Here is an 18,124-nt window from a genome sequence, read left to right as displayed (position 1 = left end):
TTTTACCCAGCTCAGGGGACTGGAGCTTTACCCAGCTGTGACTGGATGATAAAATGCATATTTTTGGACCATGCTTAGAAACCGGAGCACCCTCAGAAAACCCACACAGGCACAGACAGAGCAGTCAAACTCCACACAGAGAGGCCCCTGTCAAGTCTCGAACTTTGAGGCGATAGTGCTAACCACTGCTGTCCATCATGCGGCCCGCAAGATTTCTGTGTTCAGTGAACATGTATAAACTATCATCATAATAGGAATGTTATAAAATCTCTCCTGACTTCTCTGACTTGGCAACCTTTCAACCTCTACATATCTAACAGAAGTAGTAACATGCTCATAAAGCTACTTCAAATTAAAAAAAAAAGGCTTGTTTTTTTAGTGTTCATGGCATACAGCTGTTCCTAGTTCACACCCCCCTGTTCTATTCCAACGAAGCTCACACTTTCTTCAGTCTATCTGAATGCTTTAAATCCACTCTTTCTCTATCTAGCGCCACGTGTCAGAGGAAGGAGGGATTCTTTCTGCATGATTTTTATATTAAGTATTGCTGTGATCAAGGAAAGGCAAAACAAACAGAAAAATAGGCAGAGGATGTGAGTGCCGCTTTTCCGGGAGCCTTACCAGAGAGGCGGTAAATCATAATCCCTGAGCAGAAACTGAATTCACCACACCTATCAAAACCCACTTAGGATCAGAGGCCACAGGTCCAACTATTTACTATCTGAGAGCTCCCCCTTTCTTCTCCAATCCTTTTCTTTCAGGGTAAGAAAACAGATAAATGAAAGCCAAATAGACATGGATAATCCTCGGCATCTCCAAAAAGGAAATTATTATATTTGAAGTTATGAAAGTGCTTCCTGAAGTGAAGGAAATGCACAAGATTTTTAGGCCTGTGTCGTGATCTAGGAAAAACATAAGCAGATGCACACTAGCAGAAAGACCTCTCCACAGCCCTCTGTTGCTCGCACTAGCTCAGTCCCTCCATATGTATTGTGATTTACAGTACATCTCAAGGCATGCAAAGAAAGTTTTTAGTTTTTTTTTTTAAAGGGAAAAGCAGTGATGGAAAAGCTCCCTCTGGCCAGAGACATGAAGGGAGGAAATTGCACTGATTTAAGCTCAGCTTCTTTTGGCATCCATCCGCCTTGATTTTGCTCTCTCCAAGCGAAGGCGTTTTTTCCACAGACGCTCGTCGAGATACTGTCTCATAAAATGATTTTCTTTGTCTTTCATTATATCCACAGTAAGTTGGTGAGTGCAAGTGACAAGCAGCCAGAAGCCAGACTGTACTTACACTGACCACTGACCTGAATATCTAAAATCACAAAGGGGTGTACATTTAAAATTAATGACTTACTCACAGCACGAAAACACAATTATCTGACTGTAAGGCATCAGATTTTCTGCCTGACTCAATAAGCACTGCTGGCTCGTGAGTGGAGTGGAACATTTCAAATCACCTTTTCATCACCATTTTTGTCAAAACTGAATTATTCACACATTCCTATTTTGTGATTACATACTGTACACACTTTGTGAGACAGTTCTCCTCGGTGTGTGTGTGTGTGTGTGTGGTCAAGTCAAGTCTCATTTGAGACAAAATTGTCCAACAATTATTCCCTTTTGCATGGCATGAAAACTTCTTGGTAAAAGTTTAGCTATTAGGGACAGTATGGTTGTAGTTAGGGATATAAAAGAAGAAAAAAAATGTTTAGACTTACGTATGAATAAAGGACAAACTTACCTATTGTATGTTTTCCTGTGAGACGTGGCTATGTAAACAATACTTCTGAATAAATTTGGCTGTTTTTTCCCCTGATCAGAAACTAAATAAATACCTTTGTTTGGCACCAAAGATTTTCTTCTTTGTTTGAGTTTTGCTACCAACTCCCCAGAACAAGTTTGGACAAGTTCTGCCAAGTTGTGCTTTGAGGGTCATTTGAATGATGTCTTCTGAATTCCCTACATTTGAAGCATGTTCGGTTGTGTTGAATAAAAGTTTATTTATTTTCTTCACTAACCTGCGTCCTGCTGGTGAACCTGCATTGGGATCCTGACCTTCGGTGTTCCATACAGCTGCGTGACAAGGACAGACCATTCATGTCTGGAAATGTCAGACAGCAATTTGAGGTTATCTTGGCTCACTCGCTAGATGTGTATGGGATTAGAAAATCTAACTGTGATCCTATAGGCATCTGGGAAATAGTACAAGTCAAAAGCTCACGAGAGTGTGCTCTTTTTTTTCTTCAAATTCTATCTGAAGTGGTTTCCTGTCTCAGACTTTAAACACCTCTGTTTTGTACTTGTTGGGCTTTCAACAGACAGCCACCAGTAAGCTTTCCGTAGTATAAATCTTTTCGCTTGCAGACAGATTCTGCATTTTCAGATGCAGATATCTTCTTATAGAGACAACTGTGTTCACAACTAATTTTTTCCCACTTCCTTCCAGTGGCTAAAAACCTCCAAAAAACTCAAACATATAAACCAATGTAGGTGAAATCAGAAGTGGGGCTTTGGCAAACATATTCTTGTGCTTAAAAGACCTCACAAACAGGAATTTCCAGATGCTAGATGAAATTAGTTACAAACATATGTTATACTTTTCTGCAGGTGTAGCAGCGGGAAAACAAAGGATGATGGGAAGTGAATGGTGACAAATCTTTGTTTAAAAGGACACATTTGTTAGCTTCTAGTCTGTAGCTTTTATTCATAGCTAATTTCCCCCTCATGTCTTCACAGCTTTGGAATGCTCTGCAGATCCGTGGTTCTGGGCTACAGAGTGGAGTTTCGACATGAGACGATTGATAGCCGCATCCCTGCTGAGTTCATGCATCAGCCAGTGTCCCCACGGACTCCGAGCTAATCATCTAATGTCTCTGTGGAATAAATAGTGTCATTTGCAGTGTCATCACAGACAGAAAGGTTTAAGAGGGCTAGTTTCACCAGGGCCAGCCTATTCCCCTATTTAACATGGGGAGTTTGTCTTTTGTGCCTGTGAAAATGTGAAAATCTGTGACTGTGAAAATCACGTGCAGGGAGCTCTCAGATGTTAGTGCATTGATTTGGTGGTTGGGTAAACAAACAACACAGTTGTTTTTCTGAAGAGAGATTTGATTAGCTTATTTCTGACCTCTCCATAGAAGGTATAAAGAAATGCTCTGTCACAGAAAAATGTATTCTACAACAAAAGAATAATTAATCAATTCGAATTCAGGTAAATGCACGTGTTCCTGTTAGGTGAGAGAATAGTCTCACAAGGATTGTGAAGTGAAGGCTGTTCCTTTCACCCACCTTAACATGAGTCTGATGTTGTTGCAACTTGATATCTTTCTAACATACTGGACCAGTTAGAATAGCCTTGATCTTCATGACCTCCTGATCCTCACACACTCGTCCATGTAGACATAAAGAGATGACTCACCAGGGAATCCAAAGAGGAGTCAGAAGGTAAGTAAAGGTTGAATGTTCAGAAATTAGGATGTATCACTGGTACTATAGACATGCTGGTCCTAAATATGAGAAACACATGTACACGCAACCAGCTGCGTGTGTGAGGTAGCCCCAGGTTTGAGACACTCAGGACTGAAATCTTGTTGAATACTTTGATGGCCCAAATAATGTTTCTTTGGTATGTGATGGGACAGAAACACGTGTACCTCCAGAACAGCAGCCTGGATGATGCCTCCATGTAAGCAAACATACAAAGCCTTTCAGTGTCAAATTATTGTTACAGTACACCAGAAATATGTAGTTCAAACAAAGGAATGAAGAAGAATGCAAAGCAAAAGAGCCATCACTTCATGGCTTTTAGTGTGGGAGAGCATACAAAGGTTTTGAAACTCTTAGGTCTCTTCTAGGCAGCCATTTGGAGCTATGAAAGCAGAGCAAGAGTGTGGGAGCCATCTGAGCCAGTGGAGGCTCAAGGACTTCATACTTTGAGACTTGGTTTCATATCAAGCCAACACTACTTCCCAGCCTAACTCCTACAGCTGTGTATCTGCCTTCCAGCCATTCATTTTCTCTGCAGATCCAGGCTATTTCCTTCCATGTCACAGTAGTCAGAGCTGTGCTCACATCCCGGTCTTTTCAGTTGCATCTTTCTGCCTCATTTCTAATGATTTTTCCTTTCTGCGTAGTTGACAAATTTCACATAGGCAGGGAAGAAAAAAAGTATCCTTTCTTATATCTCTTTGCCTCCTTCTCTCATCCATTGTTTTTTTACATTTCCTGCTCCTTTCCTCTCTCTCTCCTTGTCTGCCTGTCTCCTTTGCTCCATTTATGCATCCCAGCAGTCTAGATTTCCTTTCCTCGGGTTATAATAGTTAGACTGTGAAATCACCCTGGCTCCACACCCCTCCCTTCATCCCTATGTCCTTCTTTCCCCTCCTTCCTAACATCTCTCTCTCCCTTCTCTGATCCCCTACCTCCTCTCACTACATTTGGTCGATCCTGAATATTTATGGCATCAGTGCTTGAGAAATAGATGGGGGGATGATCATTTTCACAGCCTATGATTATGTAGGTGATGGCAGGAACCAGACGTGATGATGCTGGCTCTTCGAGGTTTGAGCTGTGGAGCTACAGAGCCACACAATAGAACAGGGACAAGCCGATCTCCGTGAGCCCCCATGCTGAAGTGATTAGGCCACAGGAAGCAGAACCTGACACGCTGACACAAGGCCCCCTAACCACATCCTGCGTCAAGATCCACCCACACCACTTGACACCACATTGCCATGCTGACACCTGACTCATTGTGGCAACCACTGGCTGATTTACATCTTCTGATATGGCCACAGAGGATGGAGCAGGAGAGAATGTAGCAAGACACTAAAGATATGAAAAAAAAATGTCACGAAGAAACCTGAGATCAATGGGAAAAAAGGCAAGAGAAAAAAAAAGAACAAACATTACCTATCTATCTCAGATGGAGACAGAAACAAGCAATTCCAAGCCAATTAACTGGACATTAGTTCAGAACAGACAGTGTGCTTTACTTTGGCCTCTCGAATGACATGGGTCAAGGGATAAGTAACTGGAAGTTTTTTCCATTTCTAAACAAAACGTCTACTTGTACGGCTCTTGATACTCATTTATCCCATATTAATTTTATTATCTAAACACAGGAAAAAGGAGAGATGAAATGATTACCATTTCAGTTAAGACTAATACACTTCCTAACTGATTGAAGATAATCTTCATGAGAGAGCACTGCTGCCCTCTTGTGTTTTGAGCTCCTGTGTGTCAGCTTCATAACACTGCTGTGTTTCTGGTCTGCGGTGGCTGCCACGTTTGGACACTTATGTGACATGTGAATGTTAATTTTAAAACATGCAATCCAGATGTGTATGTAATGGCAAAACTTGTTATAAAGAACTATTAATGTCACTAAATAATGACATGTAAATGATGTCTTATCAACTATTTACAATATTTTTACAAATCATTTGTAAACCATTAATAGAAGAATTTTTTTTAAGTTGCAGGTCATGAAGAATCTTTGCAGAAGTTGAGTCACGTGGACTGTCGCTCAGCAGTGACATCAGATTTAAAGGGCTAGTTTGAAACATTGAAAGATGGACATAGCTACTGTGATGTCACTCAGTTTTGCGTACTACCTTTTGGAAGTCTTGAATTTTGCAGTTGGCAGTTGCCAATTTGTAGCTTTTAAGGCCTAAGGTGACTATATTTGGAATTCAGGTAGTGGCACTACGTTATCACCAAATATTAGTGTCAGCTTGATAAGAAGCATCCTTTACTCACACAAACTGATAATCATGACAAATAAAAGAGTGAGGCTAACTATTGACCTGGTAAAGTATATGTAGGGTTGCTGAAGTAAAACTCTAAAACATTGGGACACTCTCAGAAATGTAAATAGAAAGAATTTCAGGCATTTGCTAATCATTTGATATAATTGAAAAAAGGCAATGTCACCTATGTTTAACTGAAGAACATTTTGTAGTCATTCTTTTTTATCATATGCTCATGGTGAATTTGATGCCAATAAGAAAAAAAAGGAAAGGGGCAACCAAAAAATTGGATATCTTAATAAATAGATAACTAAAAAGAGACTCTCCATTGCATGAAAAATGTATCTTAGTCTCAACCATGATGTTTCTAACCCTTACCAAGCAGTGTTGATGTCTTACAGAGGAAGAAAATGTTGTTGCTTAAACCTATAATGACCCAGAAGTGAAGATACAGGTCGATGCTTTTCTCTGATATGGAAACGCTCTTATGAGGTATGTTTCCCTCCTGACATAGGAAATTTAGAAATCACCCCTAAGGTTTTATATCAGGATAAGATAAATTACTTATTTGGTCATTTTGAATGTGAAATAAAACTCATTGGAGAACATCAAGAAGACTAATTAGGTGAGTTCCAAACAGGTTAGTAAGCCGATTAGGTATAAAAATAATAATACTTTTTTTTATTTTATTTTAAGTTGATTATTTTATTTTATTTTATCAGACAGGCTTTTTTAGAATAGATAAAGGCTGCTGAAGGATTTCATCACCTCAGATGCATAAAATCATCTACTTAAACTCACTGAAATATGTGAAACCTATCACAGAAGGGGGCAGAACTCTACATCCTGGTAATCAAACAGGCTGGTCTGACAGGCAGAGACGAAATAAGCACAACTTATTTGCTACACGCTACAGTCAGCGAGGGGAAGTTTGCATCCCATGACCCATGATCCTCTTTGTGAAACTGTGGACCACTATAGCTATTTCCCAGCCTATCGTGAGCTTTGGTTAAGGGCTTTTAAAACTTAGAGTTGTTCAAAGAAGAGGTGATGGAGCACAACGGTAAAGTTGGTCGTGCCCCAAGATTTTTGATAATGTTAGCATCAAATTTAAACTTAGCATAACTTTTTTTGTGGAAAAAAAAAAGAAAGAAAAAAGCTGAAAGAATAACAAATAAAGTTTCTTCGTTTTGACAATTTTCATTTGAAGCGCAAACAATGAAAAAGGAATGTCATTTTTTAAATTAAAAGTTAAAATTTTAAAAATGAGTTCCTTTTTCATTGGCTAATTCAGAAATTAACCAAATTAGATTACAACTGTAATTACTTACTAATTCATTCAGAAGATAACACTCAACCCCATTAAGAACAAACTTTTTTGTTTATTTTATTCCTTGCTTTATTAGCTTCTAAAATCACTAGCAGTTGACAAAGACAGGTTTTCACAGTACAATGAACATCCTATTCACACACGAGAGAAGTGTTGTTTGTATTCTGTGACACATCATTAACATATACCAGTAGGGATTTAAGTTGTTTACTCTTTGAGCATTTGGCATAAATAGAGAATTAATACATTTCTTATTTTTCATCTAAGTTTGGGACATTATGGTATGGAAGAAGAATACTTGCCCTTGCTCTTGTTTTAGCTTATTTTGTCTCTGCTTCTCTCTGAGACTCTTTCACCAATCAAAATCTGTGGTTTTCTTTTTTTTAAATTTTTTTTTAAACAGTACCTCTCTGAGACTCTTTTCTCCAGTAAAAGGGTTACATGTTTCTTATGCAGAAGTGAAACCAACTCCATTTAACAAGGGAGGCTCACTGGATACTCTAGGGGCCGTGAGAATAATCAAAACACTGACAGAGCCAACAAGGAATACAAACTCCAGTTAAGAACAAAGGAAATGGAAATCAATGGCAGGATATGCAGATTTTCTTGACAGCTCGACACGCAAATAATCTTTTGGGAGTTTGCCTTCTGTTGCCTTTGCCAGGTTAAGATAACAACGAAGTTGGAAAAAATATAAAATGCAGCACGCAGAAGAAAGGGCACAGTATTACACCTACTTAGTTTTGTGTGAAGGTGTTCCAAAAATAATCAATAAGAAATGCACTGTATTACAAGCATGGCTGTAGCGCCCAAGGCATGGTCATATCTTGAAGAGTACACCACCAACTTCAGAAATGAATTTAAAGCTAAGCACTATTTATGAGCTACATTTCAGATTTTATGCACAGTTATATTTGTCAGTTTGACGACATTTGAGTAGCTTGAGGAAAGTCTCCATCTTATGGGCATCTTTTTTAAAGCAGCTGAGTAAGGTATAGTCCCTCATAATAGATTCCAGCATCTCTGGCTGAACATCATCCTGGAATATGCTTTGTTCAGTGTATGTTGTGGCAAACATTTCCTCATTCAACATCTGCAAAACAGTCGAAACAAAATACAGATATTCAGAAAAGTATGTTAGAGTAAATATAGTATAATATGAATTACCTAACCACACAGTTTTGGTTTAGTTGCTGCAACTATCCAGAAATATAATTTGACCCACCTTCTTGATAAGGACTACCACACCTTGCTCCAGACTAATAAGTTTCTCAGACACCCACTTTGTCTTATTGAGCAGCATCTCAGGAGCTTGATCATAACGATCCAGCGTCATCTGAAGGTATACTAAAGGCTCGAGCCAAGACTGGACCAGCATCAGCACAGAGTGGAGTAACCATTTGTCCTACAGGGCACATACGTGAAGATTAGGATTGTCAAGATATCTGATTTTCACAACATTATGGTCAAATTATAATCGTGATATCAGTGGCCGGAGCTTCACCAATGCACATGTACATGTTATAGCCTTTTGCTCCAAATGTGTTTCAAATTTGTGGAACAATATAATCTGTCAGCTGCTCTTGGTTGTGTTGGTGCTGTTGTTGGTGCTTTAGCCTTGATCTGATGTGGATAAGACAGAAGTCAATGTGGACAAAGAGCTGCTTTTTGGGGGAATGAAACTATGTGTTAACTAATAAAGACTGTCCAATGCAGCTGTTGCCTGTAATTTATCACCTGTGCTTTTACGCGATCTATAGTTTTGTCTTCTTTGTTATAAAATCAATTGTTGTCTGGCCCTCCTAGCTTGAGCTAACTTTCAGTATTTGATCCACGCTTGGTATCATTTCCAAGGGCTACAAGTTGATACCTTTTTGGAGGACTGCAGGTCAGTCCGTCTGGTTTAAGAAAATGAAGGGATAAGCGGGCCCTATATAATTTTGTTTTTTATATTTCAGTTTTGTCAAATCTTTTGTCAGTTGAATTACAAATTATAGCACTTTAAAGAGGAATGAATAGTAGCCTTCCAAAAATTCTGTTCACAATGGCATGACTTTAATCACGCTGCCATAAAACCAACAGTGAGAAAAGGTTTAAATGCCAGGAGTGAATCAGTTAAGGATCCTCTAATTCCCCACAGCAGAGCCGACCCTACAATAAGTGCCAACGACCACTTTACAAATAGCCATTAAACTGCAGAGCAGCCAATATTCCAACAAAAAGGGCAGAGAAAAAAAAAAACTACGAACTTAGAGAACGGCCTTGCAATATATGAATTTTCAAAGATTAATTTTCAAATAAAATTTAGCCTTACTATATACTATATAACTCTTAAACACCCCTTGCAATATTGATACGAATTATCCCTTTAAAGAAATGCGGCATTAAATTGTTTAAGCTGAATGAAGGAGGACAATTGTAGAACAGCCAAATAGCCTTTTACAGACCTTTTGCTACTTTCCACCCCACTGACCAAGCTGACCTTTTTACTAAGAGGCCATGCTTTGCTGGACAGAAGACAAGACAAAAGGTCTTTCAGTATCATGGAAGCCAAGTATCTCATGAAATATGGTGTACTATTTACAATAGTCTGCTGTGAAAAACACGACAGTTCCACTATTAAGTCTGTAAAATTGCGAAATACTGCATTTAAGCAATTATATATTTTTGGCATATTCTTGCAGTGGGATTTTAGAGTCAAAACTGGATTCAAAGCATTGCAATGTGAGACTGAATCCATTATTGCAAAGATAATTCAGTAACTGATGGAGGAAAACAGAAAGAGTTTCACAAACAGACAAATGCCAGCAAGAAATGAATGCATTAATATCACCGTAAAGTCTATACACTCACACACATTAACAAAATACCCATTAGTGCAAAGGATCATTAACTCCACTCAAATTACGAGAAACAATCATATATACTTCCTGTATGCTGTGGCTTTATACAACAAAATCATAGGTACATGCACACGTATCAGTGGGGTTCTTTAGAGGATAAAAGGCTTGGCTAATCGAAAGAAAAAAACTTGTGGTCATCAGTGACCATGTGCTTACAGATATTTGTTGGATTTCACTTTTGGAGCTGGGGATGGGCAAGTTTTTGGTGACGCATGCATAACCAGCCTGGTTACTCTGGAGCCTCAGAGGGAATGGAATGAACATCTCCTCCTACAACACAATGAAAGGGGAAAAACACACAGATTAATTTACACATCACACTGAAAATTACTGTTATTATCAGTGATATGATATCTGAAATGGTTCAACTCCAGTATTTAGCTCGAATGATACTGTCTACACAAGAGTGGAGCAAAATTATAGTAGACTATCGAAAATATGTGAACAGATTTACTCAATAGCACACAGGAGAAAAACAATGACAAAAGCTTCGCTGGTTGTTACCTCTAGAGACACAGCAGAGACATTTTGTTCTTGTGCTTGTTCTCATCTGTAGATTGGATGCAGCATATTCTGACTAACAGCCCATGCATCATTTCATTTCAAAGACCATTCTGCCTCTCAGGCCACTAACTGAAGGGGGGTTCAACAGGCTGCAAAAACCTGTGCTTTCGCTGTTACAGTATGTCATTATCACATTCATATTACCCCACTGTGGGCTTGCTTCTTCTATAAAACATCTTTGGCTCAGTAGAGAGATAGAATATTACTTTGAAGCCCGTCAGTGAGATAACGATCATGTCAGAATCAAAAGAAAATAACGCTGAGTATCTGACAGAAAGCATGAGTACTACTGGCCTTGCATTATGCTGAAATGGCAAACAAAAAAAGTAATTTTGCCCTTGCGTTCTTGTCTAGTTTGGGAATTGTAGAACGATGTGTATTCAGCAGTGTCAAGCATAAAAACAGCTATTCCAATATGATAACAAAGCATTTAGGCTCAATATAAGAAAAATCATACATACACTGCATTGCTGACACTGTTTTTCTATAGTGCGGCTTTTCTGAATGCTGTTTTTACATTTAATAAATTAAAAAAAACAGTTTTCAAATAACCAGCTCATGCCCAATAGCATCAAATAAAAATCCCCCCTCGAGTAGTTAATTTCATAGATCATACCTCAGTCGTATCCCAACCATAATGAAATAAAAAATAAAAAAAATCTTTCGTGATCTGATGCTGTGTGTGAAGTTATTTCGTTCCCCCTCAGGCTAGAACTTACTCAACTCAGACTTTGCCCCTGCTATAGTCTTTTGAAGCATGTGGGACTGCTGAGCAGGTCAACAGTTATTGTTTTCAGAGTGCATATTTGTAAAGGCTCATTTTCGCTTGATGCCAGTGTTACTCACAAACAAAGAACACGACTCTTCTGAGACACGGTAGATGAGCTCGGCATGGTGGATGACTCGGTCTAAAAGTTTCTCCTGGGAGATGGAGGGGCAGCGGCTGAAGCCAGCCTGATCTTCTCTACAGTCTAACGGAGTGCTTACAGTAAGAAGATTGGGCCATAGCAATAGAGCCCAAACACCTCGCTGCATGACTGAAGATGCAAACACACACGGAACAAATGTCGAAAGAATAAATATGAAAATGCAAACATAGGAAAACCACAACAGCACAATGATCCTATGTATCAAATATTTGCTTGAATATCTACCTGACTGAAATCATCACACATTGTGCTGTGATCAGCACAATCACAAAAGTAATTGCTCTCTATCCTTTTTTTTTTGGGATACATTACCTGTGTTGTGCATTCTGTCAGTGTTCTTCAAGCCTTTCTCACAGCTCCATCAAGAGGATTTCTTTATAAAGCGTGAGCAGGCCATGAATAAAGGGAAAAAGTCATTTTGGCCTCACGTAGGCTCCTGTAAAAAGATACTGGCCTTCCCAAACCAACACATTTCTTTTGTCATGCATAATACTGAGTTAGTGACCATAGCCAGGCAGGCAGGCTTGGCCCTAGTATGTTTCCCCCTCTTTTTAAAGTTAAAATTCATCTTCCTCACACATCTGATAACACGAAATGTTAACATGAAACTAATCACATTTTCTTTTAAATGTGGAAAAAATTAAAAGATCGAAATGAACAGGGTTTTTTTCTGACATTTTTATCCCATCCAGCATTCAGTTACCCTTTGCCAATTATCGGAGAATGAAAAGGCTGATTAGATTTGAGAAACAATAATTGACTGATTAGATTTGTTAAACAAAAGCTCAAAAAGGAAAAGGGTTAATACGGATTTAAACATACATGACAGAGAGGGCTGGAGAGAAAGCAGTGTAGGACTGCAACAAAAACAACAACAAAAAAGAAGAGGCTGAATGTAGGGGAGTCGGAAATCACTGGAATCTAAAAAGCGCTTCAAATCTTCACTCATGTGACACTCGTATTGCATTCTGCTCTCAAAAGCATTGCTGTGTAAGAGGAGCTCTACCCAAAAGGTATGGTTTCCCAATCGCAATGACTGTCTTTAACTGTCACAGATGGAAGTAGTACCACAGCGTAGTAACCCCTGACTACTTGAAGCAGTGCCAGTCTCAGTAGGCGTACAGAGCTCCGATAAATGCTCCATTTCAGGGCTCTCTTTTATTGCCTGGAGCATTTGCTGCACTACTTACTTCATCTGTTCTTTAAATTACCTCTATTATGAGTGTAATGAAATTTGAAGATTACTTGGGATGAGCTGTCTGACATGGTTACATGTAGATTGAATGTACATCACAGATTATTTTTGCCTTACGAACAGAGCAAATAAAACTGTCTATATGCCAAAACCATGCAATGAAACAAGTTGAGTAAATACGGATGCTAAATATTTCTTTTAAAATAAAAGGAGAAGGACGACACTCAAGACACTGGAGCTCAAATGTTTTTTTCCTCAGTCAAGCATGTTTAAGCATAAGCTCAAGACAGACAGGGGATCAGGATGAAGCAGCTGATGGGTTTTGTGTTACTGAATTCAACATGAAAGAGATGTTTGCTATTAGAAACCCGGAGCTGCCTTTCTCATATTGCATGTCACCCTGTTTCTTGTGAATTGCTGTTCCCTTCTTGTCACCTTTCTTTTACTCCTCCACCTTTTTCCCCTCCAGAGCTTTGCTTCAGATTTTTATATTTAAGCTCACTTATCCACTTCTGTGTCAAATCTACTTAAACGCAGAGGGAATTCATCAGAACGCTGCAGCTCATTTTAAAAATCACATTGAATACTGTTACAGGATCCATGTCACAGTAGTAATCTCTAATCTGAGGTTTACCCTCATTTCTTGCTTATAGTTTATGAAATAACATTTTTGGTAATTTATTTAAATGTGAATTTTTATTTTTATCCCACAGAATATGAAATAGCTGCATCAGTCAACAGCACATTTAAGCCTTGAAATTTGTATGAATACTAGGTTTTTATTACTCTGTTCCCTCCAGTTGTGGAAATGATATGGATATCAAACTAAGAACTAAAGTCTATTTTGTCTTTTGTCTGAGAGTTATGTAAAGGTGACTGATAAGGATTCCAGTGTAAAGGTGCCAAAGGGTGTTTTTTTTATGATCTGACTTTGGTTTGTGGTCTTACAGACTAATTCAAAGACGAGAGATTTTACTCTCGTCCCAAATACTTCACCTCTTTGGCCGACGGTGTCACTAAGTATGTTTACATGACAGTAGAAAAAAAACGACAACATATAAATCATTGTGTTGGTTCAGCCAAAACAAGACTAAAAGGTAGGCCACTTGGCTAAAGCTAGGCTTTAAAAATACTCAGTTATGGTTAAAAAACCATTGCAGGCATTAAAATGCGCACACACACACACACACAAAACATTTGATAACCCTTGTTAACACGAACCTATATTGGTAAATTAAAACACCTGCAATGCAGATAGCATCTCTGAAATCATTCATATCGCCATGGTAATGAGTCCCTTGACTGCCACATTACCAGCTTTGTAAACCCTGCACGTCTGAAACTGGCACTTTGTGTTTTAAACTGCATTCTGGAATCTGGCCAACCATCAGTGATGAGTCTGAAGTATGGACCAATTTGAAGGAAAGTCATGTTATGTGTAGCATCACGTATGTGTCCCATTTTATCAAGTCACTGAATTGTCCTTTCTGTGCTCTGTGGTACATAAAATACATTTGATATTATTTGCTCAATTATCCTCAATTACAAAGAGGTGTACAAACTCTAGTTTTGTATTACTTGCAGTTTCTTTGATTAGGTTCATTTCACAAATATTTTGCACCCTAACTGAGTAGTGGAACTTCTTAGGGACATTGCATTTTCATGTGGTATAACACATTGGGGCACAGAACGCACCACTGCGGGCAACATTTTTGCAAAATTAGTTTCAAATTAGTCTGAGCATAAGCATTTCATTCTTCAGTCTTTTTTTAAAACCACTTTAAGAGGCACAGCAGCCATTCATCTGGAGTCTAACTCTTGCCTGTCATTGTCACTGCTTGAGTGCAACAGATAACCCCTGTGACAGCAGAAGCTGTTAACCGTGTCCCCGAGGCCCTCATGTAGTCTGTTCCTTGTTGGTGATAGCTGATTGAAAACATAGTGCGTCATGAACAAGTTTTTTTTTTAAATGGTAAAATGTCAAGTGTATCATTTAGCTGTACAACAATACACTGACTATCCAGACACAGGCACTTAAAGCAGTCGGCTGCATTGTGCACGGGCTATTCACTTCCCTTTCACTTTATCCGCAAATTCTGTGGCTAAAATTGCCTGAAAACTGGATGGCCTTTGACAGCGGAAGCAGTTCTAAGTGACTGCATCTTTAATAGCTGTAATAACCTGTCACAGGAGCACTTTCTTGACTCACAGTCAGGAGAATTTGGTTGGAAACAGCCATTAAGACAAATGCAAAAACAAAAGTATGCAAAAGTTTCAACACAATAAGAAACGACAAATGACCAAAACAGATGTAGATGTGAATAAGATCATAGCAAAAAAAAATAAATAAATCAACTAAACTGGCTAATTAGGTTTTAGGTTATTCAGGGTTAATGTCATATCAATGCCATTATATATTTTTATACATATAAAGTTACAGTACTCCATAACATTTAGAACAAACTGATAGGTGAATTGTCAAAGTGAGAAACATGTGGACATTAACTTCTTGAAATTAACTGCTCGAAACCCAGCAGGCCAGGCCATTTAATGATTGTCTCTTCTATTTCCAATCCTGTGACTCCCCATTTAAGTAAGACTCACCTGCTGTATGATGTGTGATTGTAATTATGAGGATAAAAGCAATGATATTTTAACATTTTGATACATTTCCTGCATATCTCTATGTATGAAAAAGAAAATCTGTCGATGCAGTTTGTGACAATGACATCTTCATTTCAAAGCAGTACATCTGGTGAAAACAGGGAGTTGGTCTGTGAATAGAGATTATTGTGCAGATACAGAACAAATATATCTCTTCGTCTGAAACTATAGGGACTGCATTATTTTATTTTAAACAGAAGATAATGCTACTGCATCAAATGGTGTAGGAGATTCAGAGACTACAGAGTGCTACATTATTGAAATGGCTCCCAGTATTTTTCAGCTCATCACACATAAGACTGTGTCCCCTTATGAATTTCTTTCAACTTCCAGCAAGGAACATTTTCAATGAGCTACTGTACTCTTTGTCTTTACCCACCTGCAGAGCTACTCAAAACTGCAGGGGACCTATTAGAGTCCAACGTGTCCTAGTTTCTGTGGTGTACCTACAACACCCAGTCCTGACGTCCTCAGGCTACTAATGCTTGCTCCTTCTGTGGGGTAATTGTTGAGGACTGGTGAAAGGACTGGGTTGTCATACCACGACAGTGTCTCTATCCAGGGTTCTTTGAGAGACATGATTCACCCCATGGAAATTCTTGCCTTACAGATTTTGTTTGTTAGAGTCAAAATGTTGTTGCGAACTTAAAGAATCAGTATGCTGCCTGTTCAGTTCAAGTGTACCGTGGTATCAGAAATGATGCTAAATAGGCAAAATACTGTTGAATTATATAAATAATAATGATCTTAAACAGGCACTTGAGAAGAATTACATTTTTGCTGGAGTTGTATCTGTTCTTGGAATACTATTAGGCCTAATAGGTGAGTTGCATAATCTTTTGTGATTTGTGAATGGTATGACATAAGTGTTTTACTGTGTTTACAGTTATGATTGTATCCTGATATGGGGTCCAATTAAATATCAAGAACTTTAGCTTTCCAACAGTGTATAACATTTGTAGGTACAGAGAAAGGGGGGCTGAGGAAAACCCCAGATTTGTTGTGAAATATGCAACGTTAGTCAGACTCTTTGATTGGCTGGAAAAGGTTTAACTATTCTCAACTTTTCACCTGAAGCCACGCTGGCAGCGTTTTTAGTTTGTTATCTAGAAATAGAATTTATTTAGTTCTTATCCACATATGTGGCATTCTAACATAATCAATGCCTGAAGAATTTCCTGTCTCCTTGAGTCAGACATATTGATGCTGTGACCCTCTTATGCTCCTTTCTATTGTAAACTATCAGTAACCCATGTCCATGCTGTACCTATAAAACACACATTTGTGTCTTTAAATCCCCCCCCGGTGTTCCACTCATCGTGCTGCGGGACTATTGGTGCTGTATCAAATAAACTCAGAGCATCATCCCTTTTGCCTTCTTTTGAAAATTTCAATGCCTTTGACAACATACTTTTGAAGGACTCTGATACTTCCTACACTAGACTGTACTGAACCGAATGAAGAACTCACTGAATCTAAGAATAGCAAAAGGCACGTCTTCTTTCCCTCCCGCTCCCTGTTGTCTGAATTTGATGTTGGAACATATATGTAGTCCATATATCTGCATGCAGATAAACCTTCTGCACTGACACGCAGATGAACTTACGCTATTCTAGGGAACAAGGTAGCCTCTGTGCCGCTCCTCTGAAGAAAACCTTACTTTGTACAAAGATGTCTCAGTCATTTAAAAAAACATATTTTTTTGGGAAATAAAACTCTTTCTTCCCTCCACCAATGTCAAGGAATGAGTTACTTCCCCACTGTTTGTTTTTTTTAACCTTGCACACAGAAGGATTAAAACTGTGGAAGTTAAGCGCCAAACGCATGCAATCAAATAAGTTGAGTAGATAAGGATACTAAATATAACCTTTTCCACAAACAAGGATTTTTTCTTTTGGAATAAAAAAGGACAACACTCAAGACACTCGAGCTCAAATGTTTTTTGTCGAGCAGTGAAGCATGTTAAAGCACAAGCTCACGACAGACAGGGGATTAGGATGAAGCAGCTGATGGGTGTTATGTTGCTGAATTCGATGGAAAAGAGATGTTTGTTATTCAAGAAACATGGAACCACCTTACTCATATTGCATGTCAGCCTCTTTCTTGTGAACTGCTGTTCCCTTCTTGTCACCTTTCTTTTACTCCTCCACCTTTTTCCCCTCCTGAGCTTTGCTCCAGATTTTTATATTTAAGCTGATTTATGCACTTCTGTGTCAAATCTATCTAAACGCAGAGGGAATTCATTAGAACGCTGCTGCTCATTTTAAAAATGAACATTGTTACAGGATCCAAGTCACAGTCGTAAATGGATAGTAATCTGATTTGAATGTTGGCCAAAAAAAAAGGTATATACTGCTTCCCTGAGGAACACCTAGGTCTCACCTTATTTCTTGTTTAATAGGTTCTGAACGAACATTTTTTGGTAAGTTATTAAAATGTAAGAATTTTCATTTTCTCATTCACACTTAGTCATACAGCTCTTCTTACCATGTGTATGTACTACACTACACGATACAACACTTTTTCTCAAGAATAACACGCTTGTAACCATATCCGGGGGAATGTGGGGTTCAGTGTTTTGCCCATGGGCACTTGGACACTTGAACATGCTGGAGGATCAACTTGCCAACCCTCTGGTTGGAAGAAGACCGTTTCTTTTCTTCCATTTTTGTCGATGTTTAAACTGCCACAGTTTTGTGAGGGAATTTAAATGTCCACTACAAGAAAGCTGCAAACTGAATTTCCCTTGGCATCATTTCAGTGGCGATTACGTGCCTTTATAATGC

At 38.6% G+C, this 18,124-nt stretch overlaps 1 protein-coding gene across 1 annotated transcript; it reads right to left on the bottom strand.

Annotated features, from left to right (window-relative positions):
* Positions 1-7,125: 7,125 nt before the first annotated feature.
* Positions 7,126-11,826, bottom strand: smtla (somatolactin alpha). Its single transcript, XM_072392833.1, has 5 exons — positions 11,792-11,826; positions 11,397-11,587; positions 10,143-10,256; positions 8,309-8,488; positions 7,126-8,176 (listed from the first exon to the last, which is right to left on the bottom strand). Exons 1-5 carry the CDS (start codon positions 11,802-11,804, stop codon positions 7,982-7,984), a joined length of 693 nt encoding a protein of 230 aa, XP_072248934.1. The 5' UTR covers positions 11,805-11,826; the 3' UTR covers positions 7,126-7,981.
* Positions 11,827-18,124: the final 6,298 nt, after the last annotated feature.

Source organism: Leuresthes tenuis, unplaced genomic scaffold, assembly GCF_036924035.1.
Source record: "Leuresthes tenuis unplaced genomic scaffold, fLeuTen1.0.hap1 SCAF_9, whole genome shotgun sequence".
Classification (NCBI taxonomy): Eukaryota; Metazoa; Chordata; class Actinopteri; order Atheriniformes; family Atherinopsidae; genus Leuresthes; species Leuresthes tenuis.
The sequence above is the reverse complement of the archived record's forward strand: the minus strand, read 5'-3'. Positions and strand labels throughout refer to the sequence as shown.